Here is an 18,424-nt window from a genome sequence, read left to right as displayed (position 1 = left end):
GGACGAGGGAATTGCGGGCAGGTTGTCCTGTGGCCATGAGCAGGCCTAGCCGTACCAGTTCTTGCCTATCCTCGTCTCGGCTGGTGGCCGCGTTGGGATGATGGTCTCCGTTATGTTGAACACTTCGATCGCACGCTACGCGTCGAGGGAAATCAAGTCAACCGGGATAGCTCGGGTTTACAATGAATACGTTGACTTACCCGCCATGTAGCCATATCGAACTCGAAGACGATCTGCCGCTTTTTCAGGCCTTGGCTGTAGTCGTCTTCTGTTGGCGTTTCGCAGAGCCCTGAGGAACATGAGCACTCAGCGAAACCCGTGCAGAGGAGAGAATGTTAGTGGGTTCGTACAGATGGTGGGTTCCCCGGACTCGGTATCCAGCGCGCACTTGCCGTCGCGAATGAGGAAGGAGAGGTAGAAGAGGTTCTCGACGGACTGGCCGTAGTCCCCCGGGTTGATGACGAAGCGGAAGAGGTTGATCGGTTCGTCTTGCGCTGATAGCAGCTTTTCGAGCTGTACACGCACATGACCTTCTGTTGGAGGGTGTGGGAAAGAGGAGAGGGGCACGTACGATGAGGACGTTTTTCGTGGTTTCGTTTTCGGAGCGCGTGATGTCCTCTTCGTGTATTTCTTGAGGGCGGCGCTCCTCGTCTTTGTTCTTCTCGAGCTTCGCGCGTTTGGCGACATTGCGCTTCTTCACCTCGATAGCCAGCGGGCCTAGCCTGCAACACATCCCTCAGTAAACGGGAGAAAAGTGCATTGAATCCATAGCGCACATAAAGTCCATCGCGGGCACCCTGCGGCTCTTCGCGAGCGCCTTGCGCCCGATCTTGTCCCAGTCGAGCGGCGCGTCGCCGTAGCCGTCCTCGTCGTCCTCGCCGGGTAGCTGGTCCTCGCCGAGCCGCCGCCCACCCATAAATGTGATGAGCTTCGAGACGAAGTCCTCCGCGTCGAACGCGCCCCCGCCGGCCCGCATCGCGCGCGCCTTCTGCGCGCCCATATTCGAGGCCAACACGAGGAAGTGCGAGTCGAGCGTGGCTTCTTGCGGGGCGCGGACTGGGGTGGAGTGAGTGGTTGGTTAGGGTGTGGGGAACGGGTTATGAGGGGGCGCACCTTGGCTGAAGAGGGTATCTGCACGGTGGACTTTCTCTGCTAGCTCCTCGGCGGTGAGGTCATTATGGTTTGCGCCTTCATAGCTAATTGTCAGAGAAAGCAGGCTTTTCGAATTGAGGGAGGACTCACCCTCCGTATCCTTGTGTAGGTCCCGGTAATTCCGCCGGACGGCTCGCTTCTCCTCAGGGTCTTGATCTGGGTCGTACGCCCCCCGCGCACCAACCATCTGCACGTCTTCGTTGTCGGACATGGTTGCAAATCTCGGAACGACAAAGTCAAGTCTAGGAGGAAATGAAGGAATCCGGGACTAGTCAATCGGACAGCTTCGAAGGGCATCTACGGACGCGGAAATGAGCGCGTTATGGCAGAATGATTGTGACCGGAGCGTGACGCGACGCGTCTCGCTTATTGCATTAGGCGCCCATAACGCGCTCTGCCGAATAGAGTGCGGTGAATAATTCGTCAGGACTTTGTAACATATGTTAATAACATGGCACGCTCCGAAGCCCTTTTTAACAGGGTTATTAACAGTTAATAACATTTGGTTTGAAACGGGTTAATTACACGTTAAAAAGACATATCGAGGGTCTGTTGATAACCTGTTATTAACCTGTTATTAACAGCAGTTTATAACAGTGTAAATAATGAGCGACTTTTACACCGCACCCTACTGCCGAAGCAGCTTGGTCGCCGCTTTGGCTCTCTTGCAGACTTAGACTACAGCCTCCTCGTTTATTTCGAACTTGAGAGTGAATGCCTGGTCATTTGATAGAAGTAAGCTGGGGTATTGTGATCCTTATTCACTTTGATGTCGACACACTGGCATCTTGCAGTACAGCAAAAGCTCCCGGGCAAAGTGCCATGGTCGGCCTCCCTGCAAAGGCTCTAATATAGATGCTGGCGTATTGAGGTATGGACAAGTAAAGAAGACGGACTATGGCGAAACGGTTGAATGGAGGCACTGGTACGGTTTCTCGCTTCCAACGTCGTGGCAATGGAACTCCTATGAATGTACTTGAATATAGGGGATGCGTAACTCCAGAAATCCTTGCTCAGCTTGCAGTACTTCCCGTGGAGGATGTCCCCGGGTTCAGAAGCCTGAAGTAAGCAAACTGCCTGGATATATGGATGGCCATTTGTTTATACGGGATGTCCACAGAATCGAAGACCAGCAGAAGATCAGGCGTGCCGTCGCTACTCGTCATATTGATCCAGCTGACGTACCCGCAACTGCGAAGCCGCCCCCTGCGGCCCCGCCGAGTCCGTCTGCGGGTCCTAGCCAAAAGAAGCGGAGGGCCACTTACGAGGCACCGAGAGCAGCTGTAGCGACTTCCAGCACAGCCGGACCAAGCGCATCACAAGCGAACAGTAACATAGATCTGACGCAGGATGAAGGCGCGGAAGATAATGCTCCCGAAGAGTCTATAGACGAGCTGTATTGCACTATGCGTACAAACATTGTAGGAGTCCAGTACTACAAAGGTAGGTTTGTCGCTGTCGTGGTTGTCAACTTGTTCACGACCAATCTAGGTCTTGTTGGCCCTGGAGAAGAAGTCAGATTAGTTCGACAGCCGACCAACCAGTACGATAGGTGCGACAGTGTATGCTTGGGGGTTTGGGCCATACTCATACGGAACCCAGGAACGCGATACAAGTCAAGAACATCGGGGGAACACAAGTTGGCCATCTCCCGCGTCAAGTCGCGGCCAAATTAGCCCCACTCCTAGATCGAGGACTGGTTACTGTAGAGGGCGTCATGCATGAAGGAAACCGTACGCCGATATTTCTTCGCATACTTCTCTATGACTAATTAGAGGGACCAGTCCACGGGTTCAAATATTCGCTGGAAATGTACGTGATTTCGTCTGGACAATCCGTGATATGATTGTACTCATAAAAATTTGTAGGACGCTCAAGATATATGGAGCAGCTGATAAAAGAAACCAACTCGAGCCCATGCTCGTTTGGGCCACGCCAGGACAGCAAGGCTTCTCCTCGCGGAATGCTGCGCCCTCTGCTTCCCAACGCGCGGCCGGTCCTAGCTCGATGGGGTCCATACAGGCTGTACCGATGCCCTCACCCTCTCAGCAGCGCGGCATGACGCAGGCGCAGATACAGGCCCACCAGGAGGCGGTCAGAAAGCAGCAGGAAGCGCTACACAAAGCCCAGGAATTGCAGCAGATGCTGAATGCGCTCGAGAAGGTGGATGATGAGAGTCGACGTAGTTCGCTGCTCGATACTCTGTGCTCTACCGATGATATCCTCAAGCTGCCGGAGCATCCCGCTCCTCCTGGCATTGGCACCGGTGACCTCAAAGTCGATCTCTTAAAACACCAGGTTAGTATAAGGTTTATAACCCCGAGAATCTGAGTGACAGATGTTGACAGTCGAGTTGTCTGGGATAGAGCCAAGCATTGAAGTGGTGCTTAGAACATGAATACCCTGTCTTGCCAAAAGCAGAGTCTGACAAGCCTGTTCAGTTTTGGCAACTGAGGAAAGCTGGGGCTAGGGTCCGTCCGCGGCATTTTCTGACAGTGTGCTCTTCCTTATTTCTTCCCTTTCACAGTCATTCTACTTCAACAGTAAGCCAACCTGACCAGGTGTTCGATGTATTTTAACCGCTTCTATCAGTTGCCACGAAAACTCCACAAGAAGCTGTGCCGGCTCTGGGGCGTGGCGGTTTGGTCGCTGACAGTATGGGTTTGGTCCGTGTCCTAATTTCGGTTGCGTACACTAATATAAGGCTAACTGTAGAGCCATAGGGGAAGACCCTGACGATGTTGGCTCTAATTCTTGCTACCAAGCAGGACGTTTCTAAGGAATACTCCAAGTCGACCCTCATCGGTAAGCTAAGCCCTTTTTACCGCTCACAGCAATCGTTAGACATAAGGTTTTCTGCCAGTTGTTCCTTTGTCCATCCTCTCCAACTGGGAGAAGCAAATCCAAGACCACGTCGTTGATGGTGCCCTAACGTACTATGTTTACTACGGAACTGGCCGTTCCGTGACTCCAGAACAGTTGCAACAGTACGACGTAGTAATCACGACCTACCAGGTTGTAACGAAGGAGCACGGTGACTCAGATTTGGCGGAGAGGTCCGGAAAGAAACGAAAACGTTCAGAACAGGGCTTGTTTGACGTGCAATGGAAGGTGGAGGCATTCCCTTGGATCGCTCGACCTTGCGTTGGCTGATGTGTGCTGGATGCAGAGGGTCATTCTTGACGAGGGACACAATATCCGTAACCCTCAAACCAAGATGGCCAAGGCTGTCTGCGGCCTGAGTGCGCAAAGGCGCTGGGTATTAAGTGGCACTCCCATCGTGAGCTCAGTGTTATCAACTCTAATTGCCAAACACTGATTCATTTCAGATCAATTCTCCACGGGTAGGTCAACTATCTGACGCCGCGGAGCTATATAAAATATGCGACATTAGGACCTGGGCTCCATGTTGACTTTCCTGCAAGTTTGTCGCCCCTTGGACAATGCGGATTTCTTCAAAAGGCTGCTTCTGCGACCTTTGAAAGATGGCAGCCCCTCTGGTGCTGAGTTGCTACGTGTAAGCACTGATTTCCTGCGTTATTACATTCCGTGACCGGAGCTAATAACGGCGCAGGCTTTGATGAACCAAATTTGCATACGTCGGACCAAGGAGGTGCGCACTCGTTAATTATCAAGAGATTTCCTCGAACTGATGGCGTCGTGACAGATGCGAGATAGCGAAGGCAACTACTTAGTGCCTCTACCTCCCGTGAGCGACACTGTTCCATTGCCCCCTGCATGGTCCCTGAGTTGACCGTACGCTGTCCGTAGGTGGAAATGATCCTGGTTCCAGTGACTCTGCACGAGGACGCACGGGTAGGAGTGCAATGCTCTTTGCATACACTTTTACTAAACTGTTGCAAGGCGCTATACGACGCCGTGGATGAAGTTTCAAGACAACGGGTCGAAGGCTTCCTTAATCGGGAAGGAGGCTTAAACGGGGTTACCGTAAGACACTGGCACTGACAAGATGTCCAAATGAAATAACATTCTGTCTAGGTCCAGTCTAATGTCCTGAGTATGCTGACTCGACTGAGACAGCTTGCTCTTCATCCCGGGCTTGTCCCGGTGAATTATCTTGAGCAGCTACGTGCTGCGGAGCAGAATGGCGATGCCCCGCCTCCCGTTGTTCTGACGCCCAAGGAAAAGATTCGTCTCCAGTCGGCTCTTGCCCAAGCCATCGAGGATAACGAAGAATGTCCAATATGTTTCAGCATACTGTCGGACCCGCGCATAACAAGCTGCGGTCACCCATTCTGTTTCCCTTGGTACGCTGAGATACGTCTCACTGTTACTGATGAGCGAAGCTAACCGCCGGCCCAGCATCTCAGAAGTTATAGCTCGCGATCCGAAATGCCCAATGGTAGCTTTGCGAGACTCGTTGATTGCTATGAAGATATAGCTGATGGGTTTGTCAGGATCGTCGACCTATAGGCATGGGAGACCTGGTAGAACCTCCGCCTCCTACAGATTTGACGCAAGCCTCAGTCCACCAAGAGCAAGAGGAGGATGAAAATGAGCTTCGCAGGGGCTCTTCTGCGAAGATCGATCAGCTAGTCCATTTATTGAAACTGACGCCGTCAACCGAGAAGTCGCTCGTTTTCTCCCAGTTCACCACGTTTTTGGACAAGGTAAGTAGTGTTATTTTGTTTTGGTCTCTCCTCGGTTTATTGGCGCACTGCATAGATCGGCGAGAGGTTGGCGGAGGAAGGGTGAGTTTATAATGAGCACCGCTAGGTACCCCACTGAAGTCTCCCGAAAGCATCTCCTTCGTGCGCTTCGACGGCAAGATGTCGGCCAAAAGACGTCAGGAGACGCTTGAGCGGTTTTCAATCCCGCTAGATGATGAGTCCGTTGATGATGGTGTATTGAATGCTCCAACCTCGACCGCCCGTCCGCGACGCCAGACAAGGAAATCGGCTGCGACAGGAACACTGCACTCGGGGTCCGGTGTAGGTCAGGAAGACGGTGACTTCGTCCCAGACGAGCAAGACGACGACGATCCGTTCATTGACGACGACAGTGACGACGGCGAAAATCGGCGCCGTAAGAAGAGAGGCAGTAAATGCAAAGCTAAATCTTCCGCGGGCAAGGCTGGCTATGCGGCCATTGCGTCTGGACCGAATCCCAGAGTGATGCTGATTTCATTGAAAGGTAAATATGAGGATACTCTCTTTCAATGATTGCGACCGTCACCACTAACCTACCTTGAAGCCGGTGCCCTTGGTCTTAACCTTACCGTTGCGAACAATGTCTATCTGTGAGCAGCCTAGTTATCTCAGCTCCCACACCTGACTGATCCATTTACTGGGAACAGCATGGATCCGTAAGGCTTGTGCTTTATTCTCGAGACCATTGTCTGATTTTACCGCCCATCCTGCACGTGAATAGATGGTGGCAGGTCAGTATGCGCCACCCAAGTACATGTAGCTGCTAACGGCCCTCAAGGAAGGCATTGAAAGTCAAGCCATTGACCGCGTCAACCGGTAAAGTAGTGTCCTACGCAGCATTGCAGCGGACTTACCTGTTTGGCTCAGCATTGGTCAGAAGAAACCTGTTCATGTATATCAGTTGATAGCCGAAAACACAGTAGAATCAAAGGTTAGCCCATGCCACAGTAGACAGCCTCTTTGATTAACTATGTCGTCAGGTCATCGATATCCAAGAACGGAAGAAAAAACTTATCAAAGAGGCAGGTGTATTACAGTCTTACACCATCCACGGTGCTAACGTAATCTTATAGGCTTTTGCTGGTATTAAAAGCAATGAAACGCCACGACAGAAGAAGGAAGCCAGGCTCCAAGGTCAATATATTGTTACATGTAGAGCCGTAGCTGACGATTCCATAGAGCTTGTGGAATTGTTTGGTCTGAGACAGCAAGCCTCCAGTCAGTCTGCTCGCGCCCAGAACTAGACCGGCTTTACACACAAATCTTGCTTCGCCCGACCTTCAAAGCAACCACCAATAGACTACTCGGCGACTATGATCCGCGTGTATCATATATCAGCATTTTATAAATGGAGCCACAGAAGCGCCCTACTTGTTCACTGCAAACTTCTCTGCCTCCCGTGTGTGTTGGCCGCAGATAGGGTCAATGGTAAATGCATACGCCCCTTATCTATTCAGTCTTGTCGGAGAAGAACAGAGACGTAAGCCGTTCTTGCAACGTCCGATCCATGCTCTCTTCAGCTGCGGGGGAGATGGTCGTTACACTCCCTAGTAACGTACCAATGATAACTCAAAAAGCGATACTGAGCGGACACTGCGTGGCAGTTGCTTCAGTAGTCAGTGGTGGTGGTAGGGGAGGTGGGAGGCTGAGAAGTCATCAAAAGCCATTATTAGCAGAGCGTAGGCTTCTCAATGAGGAACTATCAAAGTCTCCAGAGGATCTCATCGTGCCTAGGGCTCCAGGTGGTCGAAGCGAACTTTATCGCATACCTCGTCTTAGCCCCCGCACGAGCTTACGCGCAGTCTTTGGTGCAGCACGGCATGAACGGCGAGAAACAGGACATCAAAGCGCCTAAAGTATCTGAGACTGTCTTTCCAGTGGATGTGCAAGAGTGTCCGCAATCAGAGTCAAGGGGATACGGAGAAACACGACGTGGTCTGAAGAGTCGACATATCCAGCTGATAGCCATAGGTGAGCGCGATAGTCTATTCATCCGCGTCGAATGCCAACTCCTACCTGTCCCAGGCGGTACGGTAGGGACGGGCTTGTTCGTTGGCTCTGGAGCCATTTTATCGATAGTGGGGCCAGCGAATCTCTTGATGGCCTACATAGTGATGGCATTCATTCTGTGGAACGCAATGAACTGCATGGGAGAAATCGCCACATACCTCCCTATTCGAGGGGTGTCGGTTTCCTACTATGTGGATCGCTTTGTAGATCCTAGCCTAGCTTTTGCCGCAGGTGTGTGACATCAGGAAGCCTCATGCACTCTGATTCAATGAGACCGTAGGCTGGAACTATTGGTATGTCTATGCTATGCTGGTTAGTGCAGAGATTTCCGCGGCGACATTGGTAGTGCAATACTGGACAAGTGCTATACCTGTTCCTGCCCTTATCACCATCTTCCTCCTAGGTATATTTGATTCGATATTTCATGACAAGCTACGAACTGACGCATGCGTAGTATGTTTGCTCTTGAACATATTCACTGTTTCATGGTACGGCGAGTCCGAATTCTGGTTCGCTAGCCTCAAGATTATCGGTATCATGTCCCTCATCATCATCGGCGTCGTCCTGTTCTTCGGGGGAGGGCCACACCACGACAGGCTTGGGTTCCGGTATTGGGTCAGGCCAGGGGCCTTTAACGCATACCTAGCGCACGGAAATACGGGGCGCTTCCTCGGCTTCTGGACAGCACTAGTGAGAGCGGGGTTCGCATTCATGCTGTCGCCCGAGCTCATCGTCTCGGCTGTTGGAGAGTCCAAGGCGCCGCACCGCAACATCCCAAAGGCTGCACGCAGGTTCGTCTATCGCCTGATCGTGTTCTACATATTGGGAGCGCTGGTCATCGGTATCATCACGCCATCCAACGATCCAAACTTACTCCAAGCTGTAACCTCCGGCAAAACAGGGGCGGGGGCAAGTCCGTTTGTACTCGGCATCCAAAGGGCTGGGATAAAAGGATTGAACCACGTATACAACGCTATGATCCTTACCTCCGCCTGGTCTTCGGGGAATTCGTTTATGTATGCCAGCTCCCGAGCCCTCTATTCCCTGTCGTTGACTGGGCAAGCACCGAGGGCTTTTAGTCAATGCAACAGATATGGCGTACCATATCTCGCGGTGTTTGCAACGACATTGGCCTCTTGCCTCGTCTATCTCAACGTCTCCAGGGGAGCGGCCACGGTCTTCCAATGGTTCGTCAACCTGACGACAACCAGTGGGTTCATAGCTTGGGGAGTTCTCTTCTTGTGCCATATAGTATGTGACTCTGTGCGGTCGAACATCAACTATACTGAGGTCATCTTCGCAGCGCTTCCGCCAAGCTCTAATTCATCACAATGCACTAGATATGCTCACGTTCCGGACTCCATTGCAGCCATATTACACATGGTTTACCTTGTTCCTCATGGTAGTCCTGGCCATCACGAATGGGTTCCAAGTCTTCTTCCCGGGAGAATTCTCTGTGTCGTCCTTCTTAGCAGCTTATATAACCATCCCGCTATTCCTTGCTCTCTACCTGGGTCACAAGATGTGGTTCAGAACGTCATGGATGAAGAGGTTGGATACCATAGACATCTTCGACGGAAAGGAAGAAGCGGACCGTCTGGAGGCAGAAGACGTACCTCCAAAGCCGAAGAATCTCCTGCAGAAGGTGTGGTTCTGGATAGCTTAAATGAACGGGTTATGGATATATGCAGAGGGGCTTGTACGAATGAAAAGATCAGATCGCTCGGAGCTTAAGAGAAGATTAATGGAGGCAAGGGTGGTGTAAGCTTAATTCAATGCATAGCACCCATACGGCGAAACAAGGAACTTGCATGAGTTACACCTTTTGGAGCACCTGGGTAGGCCCACGCGATATAGCATGTTGACCCCATCTGGTATAAAGAGAGGACGTGCCCCACTCTGTTCCGTAGCTACATTACACTTACGTATTCGTTTCGTATTACGAGTTAAACTGGGGCGGAGATTCGTGAGCACGCGTTGGTATCATGGACTAAGGGAGCTCACCGCTGTTAAATAGGACTCAGCGACCACGCGAGCCCGTGCGTTCACACTTAACTTCATTTCACTGATCTCTTTGTCTACTTCCTCCATAAAGCTGATATGCAAAGTTAGAAGCAATTTTGCCGTGTTCTGGATAAGACGACGCAACTGAATGATGAAGTCAACCATCTTGTGCTTCAGCATGGTTTCTGTGTGGACATTCGTGATCAAGAAAGAAATATCGTATCCCTGTCGCGTAACGTGAATATGACTATCGGCAAAAGATGCAGAAAAGAAAGCTCACTGGTACAGGTTTCCTCCGCAGTACAATGAAACTCTCCGCTCGTTGCATCATAAATCGCGCGAACTTGTGACATATAATGCGCTCTATCTCATCGGACTGTTTGATCTTGATGCTAAGCCGTATTGAGTTGACGGAAGGCTCGATGAGGACCCGCTCATTCTCGTTTCGGGAGATGGTGAGGGGGTTCAGGAGCACTTCCTTGGAACCTCTAAGAACCGTGAAAGGCAGCTCAAGTAGCTCGCTTGAAGTAACCCACCGCACTTCAACCTCAGGTTTATTGTGACGCTCAACCACCTGCAAGATGACCCTTCGTTTAGCATGATCAGCCCTACGGGCATGAGATCATTCGCCTTGCCTGAGACGAGAAATTCTCCAGCGTAAGTGCAGCTGTCAGCGTCGACCGAACAGCGGCAAGGTAGGGACGAAGTGTATTCGACTACGTTGTCAGAGCAATATCCTTTCATCAGCCTTCAGCGCTGTGAATGCCCTGAGATTCAACGCGTACCATGACGAGCGGAGACAGTAGAACGTGGGAATATTACGTCGGAGTTTGCACGTCTTTCAGGCGCGTGCCTCGGTCGCGTCTGCAGCTTTTTTGACTTAGTTTTCTCTTGGTTCGCGCATCCTATTCACCGTGAACATGTCCATCGCTGTCGCAGTTTGGTATGTCGTATGGCCTACTCATTAAGGTGGCTACTGAACCATGGATGCAGGAGCATCGCCTTAAAGCCAGGCCAGAAGGAGACTATCATTCCTCTCGGTGATCTGAAGGTCACTCAGGCAGCGCTCGGCGATGAGCTTGCTAGCGAGGATAAGAGGACCTCTGTCAAAGTCACTTACCACACTGCCTCAAGGCTGGACGATGATGAGGATGAGGACGAGGAAGATGAGACGGACCCAATCTCCACAACCGTTCTATGCTCCTTAACGCCGGGAAAGGTGCGTGCACAGTGTCTATACCATCCTGAATATTGAATGTTAAAGGGTTAGGAAGATTGAACAAGCTACCATGGACCTCGTCTTAGAACAGGAATTAGAGTATGAGTTCGAGGTTGTTGGGCCCAAGTGAGTGCTTCAGAATATAGCTGGACTGCTGATGGACTGACCTTTCGTGCAGCACCGTGTATCTGACTGGAAATTATATCGGTAAGTATCCGTCCGTCAATCGTGTTGTTCCGTGCTCGCCGACTTACCTTTCGTGGGTACGGTCAGACCAGAATACGAACAATGTCCCGTACAATGATGATTCAGAGCCTGACTCCGATGAGGAGGGTTATGATTTGCGCGACGTAAGCTCGGACGTCGAGATTGATCCCGAGGATCTGGATGTGCCAAGCACTGACGAAGAGTGAGCCTGCTGGAATTAGAGACTAATCATCATACTGATGCCGTACGCTTGTCAGCCGTTTCGAAGAAGTCAATGAAGAAGAGCCAACGCCTGCCCTCCAAAACGGGAAGCGCGCCCGAGACTCAGACGCCATGGAGACTGAGGAACAGTCGCAAGAAAAATTGTCCAAGTCGCAGAAGAAGAAACTGAACAAAAAGCTGAAGGCTGAGGGCGGCAAAGCAGTGCCTGCTGGGCAAGAACCATCCCCTGCAAAGGCTGAAGACAAGAAGGCTTCTGAAGGCAATCAGAACAAGGAGAAGGGAAAGAAAGACAAATCAGGGGGAAGGGGCCCGGTCCGAACCCTCGAAGGCGGTGTGACGATCCAAGACGCTGTCGTTGGGACGGGACCACAAGTCAAGAAAGGCAGTCAAGTCTCCCTGCGATACATCGGTGATACGGCGCGTTTCCCTGGCTCCCTTGAATCTACTGACGGCGCCACTTTCAGGTAAGCTTCAGGATGGCACGATCTTCGACAAGAACACCAAGGGTCAGCCAGTCAGTGTGCTTCGTTAGCTTCCCTGATCGCTATATCTTACCTATACCGCGTGTTGCAGTTCAAGACCACCGTTGGAAAGGGCGAGGTTATCAAAGGTCAGCGGAACGTGGATCCGGGCTGGTTCACGCTCTGATCGTTGAACCCAAATAGGTTGGGATGTGGGTCTCATGGGTATGCAGGTCGGAGGCGAGCGGAAAATCAAGATACCCCCTAGTATGGGTTATGGCAACAAGAAAACGGGCCCGATCCCCGCGAACTCCGTCCTGGAATTTGGTATGCATTCACAAGATTTGTTGGACGGGCTGGATACTTACTGATATGCCACTGCAGAGGTCAAGCTCATTGGAATGAAGTGAATCTTCCCGTGAATCACCTGAAGATTGTGGGCTCGATGACCGTAAGGCATAAAAAGTAAATTGATCTGCATGCTAAATGTGCACCTTCTGCTACCGAACATCTCTTGTCATACCACCGCATTAGTTAGTCCTTGCAATCCCAATGCAACTTTAGTTTACTGTATCGTCGAGAAGACCTCGGACATCCCATATTGCACGTCACATCATTATCGATGGAGTCTGGATGGTCCTTGCCATGGATGCCCTTGTCCAGCATTGTCTATAGGTCTTCCACGGATGCAGAGGCTGTGAAGCGGGTGATGTACAGCTTCGACCTGTTCTTCCTTGATACAATAGACTTCCCTCTAAAGAAGGGGCTAGTGCGCTTGCAACGCTGTCGCCTCGCCTTACGGCATGAGAAGCGACTGAAGTAGTACTTACAACTCCGGATCCGCGGGCGGATGAGAGGCGCCTTGAACGCACCGTGGGTCTGTTGATTAGCGCACTTCGTCGGGTAACCCGTTCTCACCTGGAGAGGAGAGTGCGCGAGTAGCAGACTGGACTTTGCGAGGTTGAGATCCGTGGTCAGATGCTTATTACACAGCCGGCCGACCTTGATGAGTTAAAAAGCTAAAGCTCCACGCGGGAACGCAATGTTCCCGAAGCTACAAGGATATATGCAAGTGGTCTGTCGGTGCCTGTGTGGAGAAACCTGAAGTTCAGCTGTGGAAAGTGTCATGGGGGTAGCCCAGGTTCATGGCGTAGTCAACGACGTCCAGGCCGGTAATGCGGCTGAAGATGCAAGGCCATTTCGGTCCCAATCGTCGGGAAGAGGTTCGAAGTGCCGCTGCCGTTGCAAAATTGCTATCTCGGATATGAAGAGACATGAAGTATGCCACAGCAGCACGACGCGGAGAGCTGGGCTGGCACTGGACTGGCGCGGGGCTGGAGGGAGACTGGGAATGGGGCTAGTCGTTGCCTAACACGACCCGTGTATGACAGCCTCCGCGCATCCCCTTCGGTGAAATTCTGGCTTCCGCCACCAACATGGGAGTAACCACCCAATCCGCTGACTTGGATAGAATTGGTTCGCTCCCCTGAGGAAGATCGCGACTTGCCGTGATCATGGCGCACCGGTGCGAACATGGGTTGTAATGTCTCTTTTCATCTCCCGGACGCCACGATCGCTAACGTCTGTTGGAAAATGTGACCGTCAGCGAGCGAACTACTATTCCTTCCGATGCTGGAAGACATACGATAGAGGACGCCCTTGACGGAATGCTTCTACCATTTCCTGCATTCCGAGTATGGTATCCGGTAGCTGGAGGCTTCGCCCGCTATATTTTATCCAATCGTAGGCCTTCGCATACGGTTCAACAAGGGCAACAGGCAGAAAGTGTGCGAAAAATGCATGTTGTTGGCCAGCAACAACACGAGCCAAATTCAAAGGCGTGGACGTGAGTATTCCTTGCTCTCTCCACAAGGCGATCGTCACTGACGGGGAAATCCTCTGTAAGCATTACTATCCCGGAAGGACGGCACAAGCTATATGGAGCGTGATCACCAATGCTCGAAGGGTGCTTGGAGCCATGGGGCCTTATTTGCGCAGGAGTTGGCAGTGGCCCGGAAGAAGTTGTGGCCCAGTCACAGAGTCTTGCAGTCTAGCTAGAGTCCGGACTGAGCAAGGCATGATTGAGGCCCAAGAGCTTGGCTGGAGCGTGCTACATTGCACGCGAGTATGGAGAGACGCGATTCGCCGGTCAATCATCGCACCTCAAACACGGTGGCGAATAGAAGATCCAGCATGAAACCCGCCATTCCGTAGGACCACCCGTCCCAATTTAGGGTGACATTTCATTATCCGAAGGCCACCGTATCCCTCGCTAAGGTTTGGTCCTCCTGCTGTACGCGCTGCCAGGACCGGCTGCCTGGCATCTCCTGGTATGCAGGTCTTAGAAAACAAGATCGATCAGATAATCTTCAAGAACAGTTGGTCCGACCGCTGTGACCAATTTCCAACCGGATGGCCGCCCCAAGCAAGCTAATTATTATAGGTCAAACCGGGACCCGCAAACTTGTATAAATTGCATATGCTCACCCTCCGGGTCCTCCAGCTCCCCCACTCCAACAAGCTGTCAACGTCGGACACTGCGCTCTCTTGTTGGTGTTAAGACTTTCTGCTTGGATCTGGACGTTTGGTCCATACGCGCAAGGGTTTTTGCACTATGGAAGGGCGCTTTTACTTGTTCCACCGCAGAACACCATTAATCCCGACTGTCATACTCTCATTCGGGCCTTGCCTATTCCTCCCATACCGTGATATGTTTTCCGAGAGCAGCGGCCTGCTCGGAGGCTATCATCTTATGGCTGGCAGATCGAGCGCACGGACGAGACGACTTACCACGAATACCCTCCCGTCTTCGCAGCATCCAGCGCTACGTTATGGTCTAGCTTTTCCGCCCCATGCATGTCCTCGTAGACGCGAACCTCCAGTCCACGGGCAGCCGTCAGAGAACATACCATGGGAATGGAAGAAGGTAGACCATGGTACGCCGATGGATGGTCAGGAGCGGGTGGAGGTCCTCAAGAGGTGCCCGCGGCGCCTTGCGCCCGACCGATGCTTCGCGTCCCGACGATTTGACTCTCTTGGACTACGTTCTGTTCGTTGCTAACTTTGCACTGGCACCTGTCCTTGATGTTCACTTGCTGCGGGCAGACCTACGGAGTCGAAGGAAAAGCGCGAGGGTGACCAGCCCGAACCCCACTCCCAAGGCAGTAACTTACCACCTTCGTCTTTGCTCGCAGTCTGACTGCTGAGCAATGTCGACGTGATACAAGTGGTACGGCAAGTCCTCATTTACTTAACTGCCCATGGGTCGGTGGCTGACAATAACGACCGTAGATTTTTAGCGGCAGGTCGGTCTGGCCGCTTCGATGATCTTGTACGTCTACGAAAATCTTATGAGCACGTAGGAACTGCTACAATCAAAGTTATACTTCATGAAGGTGGGAAGACAGAGCTTGCAATCTGCTTCCGCATTGATCCTGTACAATGCTTCGTCGTTCACTCCGGCGGCGAACTGTCTTTCCTCTCTGCCTGGACCCACACGCACAGCGGCGACGTACCGGTCGACCATGGACGACGGTCTCGACTACTTGCTTTGCACACGCACTCGTGCAGCATTACTGCCGTTCTTCGCTTTACGATTACACTGTCACCCGTCCATGTACGACGCGAAGCCCCGTGCGGAAGCACTTTCGTAGAACTTCCGTAACGGACCCGGCAGCTGCCTTTCTGCTCACGGGATCCTGCGACTCTTATGTGAAATATTCTTCGGTCGCATGGAAGCTGGGTGTGTTCACGGACGCAGGGTTAGGAGTCTGGCTTCCCTCTATCTACTGTCGAGAACCTGTGCGCTAGAGTCCTCGTTGGAGCGGGTGTTGCTGAGGGTCTGTCGGCTCGTGGTGAGTAAAAGACTGCTTCACCGCCTTTACACGTCCCGAGTAGCATCATTCTCATACATCTACACCCTTAGGGGCCAGAGGGGCACGCCCGACGGTCGCGGAGAGGACAGGATCGCTTCATGTCGCTTCATATGAGGCTGAACTCAGGATCGGGAGTGCTGGACCTCGACAGCGCCGGGGAGCTGTGAGGCCTGCCAAGCCGATACGCAACTGCATGGCTTCCGAGAGGGGATGGCAGGTACAGATGTCGTGCGTAGGACGAAATGCTGCTGGTACATAGGAGCGGACTAAGCAAAGGACTGGCGACCACGTTCCTCGGCGAAGCCTTGGCCATAATCCTACGCTCGCACTGATCTGTGAACTCTTTTTCCGCATGTCAAATAACCGCTCTGCATCGAAGCGTATCCCGATCCAGACGCTTCCGTTAATCGCACTCCTGTCTCCGATAAGTCTGAAACCTCTTTGAGCACGCAGTACGTTAAGTGTGAATGTATCATGGTCTTACTACCTTGTAACTTCATCTTCCTTCAGTCCCCGTGACTTGTCGGCGAACTGGATCTCGTTCTACAAGCGTAGTTCGCGGACTGGGAATGTCATCGGGGTTACAGAGTTTTCGAACTCCTACGATATGTGGGTCCATGTATAGACAAACTTCGCATCCCACGCTCTCGCGTGAGCGATATGTCGTCGAATGGCATTCTCGAGTGGACACTTCTCCAGACTTCCGGCTTTCTACGATACAGGATGCCGTAAATAAGACTCCGTAGAGCTTCGGGGGACATAATACAAAGCCTGGGCGGATCAACTCAGGGTTCGGATCACTATTCAGACAAAGGAGAGCAATGTGTACCATGCGAGTGTTCCATAGTAATCCATACGGTAGTCTCATGTCAAGAGCCATGGTGAGAATAATACAGATCCATACACGACGCTGGATCGCGGGCACTGACCCACGATCACGCCCATCTGCCCGGTACAACCGGATGAGAACTAGACAAACCACCGTCAACGGCGATATTCTGTCCATTGACATAACTTGCTTCGTCTGCATCGATTGCAAATGTAAGTCTAATCCTCGTAACGATGCTAAGTTCTCACCTGAAGCTAAGAACAGCGCAGCTTGCGCAATCTCTGAAAGACAAGCATTTCAGTACTGGTGATGGACACGGCGAATATTGGTAGCACCTTCTGCAACGCCATAGCGTCCGGTGGGGTTGAGCTGCCCAACTTTCGTGATCGTGCCCCTCTGGCGCGCGTATTCAAACGTTGCGGCGGACATCCCGGTTTCGATGAGTCCTGGGCAGATGGAGTTGACTCGGATGTCAGATTTGGGAAGCTGATACGGTGCGGTCTTGGCAATCGAATTCACACTGTACGCCCATGCAGTAAGTACGACTTCTGAGCAAAGTTGAAGTCGGGACATACGCTGCCTTGCTTGCGCTATCTGCAAAGGAGGGCATAGTATTAGCAGGGAATGTTGTTAACTCTGACAATGTTGTTCCTCACAATCTACCGGACCGGCGCCGGATCGTATCCCTGCCACTAAATCATACTCATATGTGAGAGTCTGAGGTGGACGTTCCTTTCGTACATCACGTACCAGATGCTGTCAAGATTATGCTGCCACCACTGAACTCCTTGCCTTTGGAGGGATTGGTTTTCATCATGGCTTCCGACGCGTGTTTAACTGCGAGGAAGCAACTGCAAGTCTCCGCATGAGATTACCGGAGTTCGTCGGACGTCTGAATCTACGTACGAGAGAGAATTTATTCGCATGACCTCCATGAATCTCTCGGCCGTGGTATCGTGCAGATGTGTGTTCGTGGCAATACCAGCCTACACGCGTTGAAGTGTTAGTGATTGAGGTTTGGGGGGTACCTAAGACGCTTATGACGTACGTTGGCAAAGAAGACATCTAGCTGGCCTTCCTCCTGTATAGCTCGTTTGCACACACCGGATATAGCAGCTTCGTCCGCTGCGTCGGCTTGTATCGTCGTAACCTATTGGATTGATCGTCAAGGATGAATTGAACGAGATAACATGCCCGATGAATACCTTGACGTCAGGATATGACTTCTCTATCGTGGACTTCAGATTGGGCAGGTTGTCGGGCGCGAAGTCGATCAGATACAGGTGATGAGCACCTGCATGATTACCCTCAATCAACGCAGGATCCTCACAGTAGACGCCGAGCACACGGATCGAAGGGCATACCTTCATGAGCGAAGAGAAGAGCCGTAGCCCGACTACATGATCCCGGTCGGTCATGCTCAGTTCGGGGTTAAGATCCTCTATGGACGCACCCAATGCCCTTCAATGACCCCACACCAGTGATCACGCATACTTTGCCCTTCAGCCGTGAACCTCGCGGGGTGTTCGTCAAGTGTGACTGGATCTTCTCTATCCGCGCGACAGTGCGCTTGTAGAATTCCTCGTCGCTGGATACCTTCGTCCTCACCGCATTGTATCCATTGGTCTTCACGGCTGACATGCTGGGTGTACCTGCTGCAAGGTGTGGTCTGCCAGTTGGCTTATGACTGTTCTCTCAGACATAGTGGCGATATATAGCACCGGCTAAGATGGGAGTCCACGGGATCACGTTCGCGTCGCACATGTCAATGAACG

General features: G+C 51.9%; 7 protein-coding genes across 7 annotated transcripts; 3 read left to right on the top strand and 4 right to left on the bottom strand.

The window, feature by feature from the left end:
• Positions 1-45: 45 nt before the first annotated feature.
• On the bottom strand, positions 46-1,339 carry GLOTRDRAFT_38990 (uncharacterized protein; the record flags this gene model as incomplete). The annotated part of the gene is made up of 7 exons (XM_007865788.1): positions 46-135; positions 201-289; positions 351-513; positions 572-722; positions 777-1,056; positions 1,114-1,196; positions 1,239-1,339. 7 exons carry the CDS (start codon positions 1,337-1,339, stop codon positions 46-48), a joined length of 957 nt encoding a protein of 318 aa, XP_007863979.1.
• Positions 1,340-2,430: 1,091 nt separating this feature from the next.
• Positions 2,431-7,221, top strand: GLOTRDRAFT_74086 (uncharacterized protein). Its single transcript, XM_007866270.1, has 29 exons — positions 2,431-2,595; positions 2,644-2,704; positions 2,755-2,885; positions 2,937-2,964; positions 3,021-3,450; positions 3,519-3,623; positions 3,680-3,695; positions 3,745-3,818; positions 3,876-3,957; positions 4,004-4,263; positions 4,322-4,432; positions 4,482-4,496; positions 4,547-4,669; positions 4,727-4,765; positions 4,820-4,861; positions 4,924-4,968; positions 5,017-5,100; positions 5,152-5,420; positions 5,476-5,515; positions 5,571-5,783; positions 5,839-5,864; positions 5,915-6,306; positions 6,367-6,412; positions 6,544-6,553; positions 6,601-6,638; positions 6,690-6,753; positions 6,803-6,844; positions 6,896-6,956; positions 7,002-7,221. The coding sequence occupies exons 1-29, from the start codon at positions 2,559-2,561 to the stop codon at positions 7,064-7,066; spliced, it is 2,949 nt and encodes a 982-aa protein (XP_007864461.1). The 5' UTR covers positions 2,431-2,558; the 3' UTR covers positions 7,067-7,221.
• Positions 7,222-7,642: 421 nt separating this feature from the next.
• Positions 7,643-9,498, top strand: GLOTRDRAFT_39319 (proline permease; the record flags this gene model as incomplete). The annotated part of the gene is made up of 5 exons (XM_007865818.1): positions 7,643-7,793; positions 7,848-8,063; positions 8,113-8,235; positions 8,287-9,083; positions 9,136-9,498. 5 exons carry the CDS (start codon positions 7,643-7,645, stop codon positions 9,496-9,498), a joined length of 1,650 nt encoding a protein of 549 aa, XP_007864009.1.
• A 21-nt stretch (positions 9,499-9,519) lies between these two features.
• Positions 9,520-10,645, bottom strand: GLOTRDRAFT_58653 (actin-like protein ARPC3). Its single transcript, XM_007866269.1, has 7 exons — positions 10,622-10,645; positions 10,472-10,552; positions 10,373-10,410; positions 10,117-10,324; positions 9,982-10,061; positions 9,837-9,927; positions 9,520-9,783 (listed from the first exon to the last, which is right to left on the bottom strand). Exons 1-7 carry the CDS (start codon positions 10,622-10,624, stop codon positions 9,772-9,774), a joined length of 513 nt encoding a protein of 170 aa, XP_007864460.1. The 5' UTR covers positions 10,625-10,645; the 3' UTR covers positions 9,520-9,771.
• Positions 10,646-10,713: 68 nt separating this feature from the next.
• On the top strand, positions 10,714-12,518 carry GLOTRDRAFT_137694 (uncharacterized protein). The gene is made up of 10 exons (XM_007866268.1): positions 10,714-10,779; positions 10,830-11,055; positions 11,111-11,181; positions 11,234-11,262; positions 11,329-11,464; positions 11,520-11,893; positions 11,949-11,998; positions 12,058-12,094; positions 12,150-12,272; positions 12,330-12,518. The coding sequence occupies exons 1-10, from the start codon at positions 10,757-10,759 to the stop codon at positions 12,353-12,355; spliced, it is 1,095 nt and encodes a 364-aa protein (XP_007864459.1). The 5' UTR covers positions 10,714-10,756; the 3' UTR covers positions 12,356-12,518.
• A 3,159-nt stretch (positions 12,519-15,677) lies between these two features.
• Positions 15,678-16,295, bottom strand: GLOTRDRAFT_99357 (uncharacterized protein). Its single transcript, XM_007866267.1, has 2 exons — positions 15,871-16,295; positions 15,678-15,799 (listed from the first exon to the last, which is right to left on the bottom strand). The coding sequence occupies exon 1, from the start codon at positions 16,131-16,133 to the stop codon at positions 15,927-15,929; it is 207 nt and encodes a 68-aa protein (XP_007864458.1). The 5' UTR covers positions 16,134-16,295; the 3' UTR covers positions 15,678-15,799; positions 15,871-15,926.
• Positions 16,296-16,487: 192 nt separating this feature from the next.
• GLOTRDRAFT_115318 (NAD P-binding protein) lies at positions 16,488-18,339 on the bottom strand. The gene is made up of 11 exons (XM_007866266.1): positions 18,103-18,339; positions 18,014-18,045; positions 17,855-17,943; positions 17,698-17,799; positions 17,556-17,635; positions 17,400-17,500; positions 17,306-17,341; positions 17,225-17,243; positions 16,985-17,169; positions 16,898-16,930; positions 16,488-16,844 (listed from the first exon to the last, which is right to left on the bottom strand). The coding sequence occupies exons 1-11, from the start codon at positions 18,288-18,290 to the stop codon at positions 16,756-16,758; spliced, it is 954 nt and encodes a 317-aa protein (XP_007864457.1). The 5' UTR covers positions 18,291-18,339; the 3' UTR covers positions 16,488-16,755.
• Between the last annotated feature and the right edge of the window lie 85 nt (positions 18,340-18,424).

This window comes from Gloeophyllum trabeum (assembly GCF_000344685.1).
Source record: "Gloeophyllum trabeum ATCC 11539 unplaced genomic scaffold GLOTRscaffold_00004, whole genome shotgun sequence".
NCBI classification, from domain to species: Eukaryota; Fungi; Basidiomycota; class Agaricomycetes; order Gloeophyllales; family Gloeophyllaceae; genus Gloeophyllum; species Gloeophyllum trabeum.
Note: the sequence above shows the minus strand (reverse complement) of the source record. Positions and strands in the feature narration are given on the sequence as shown.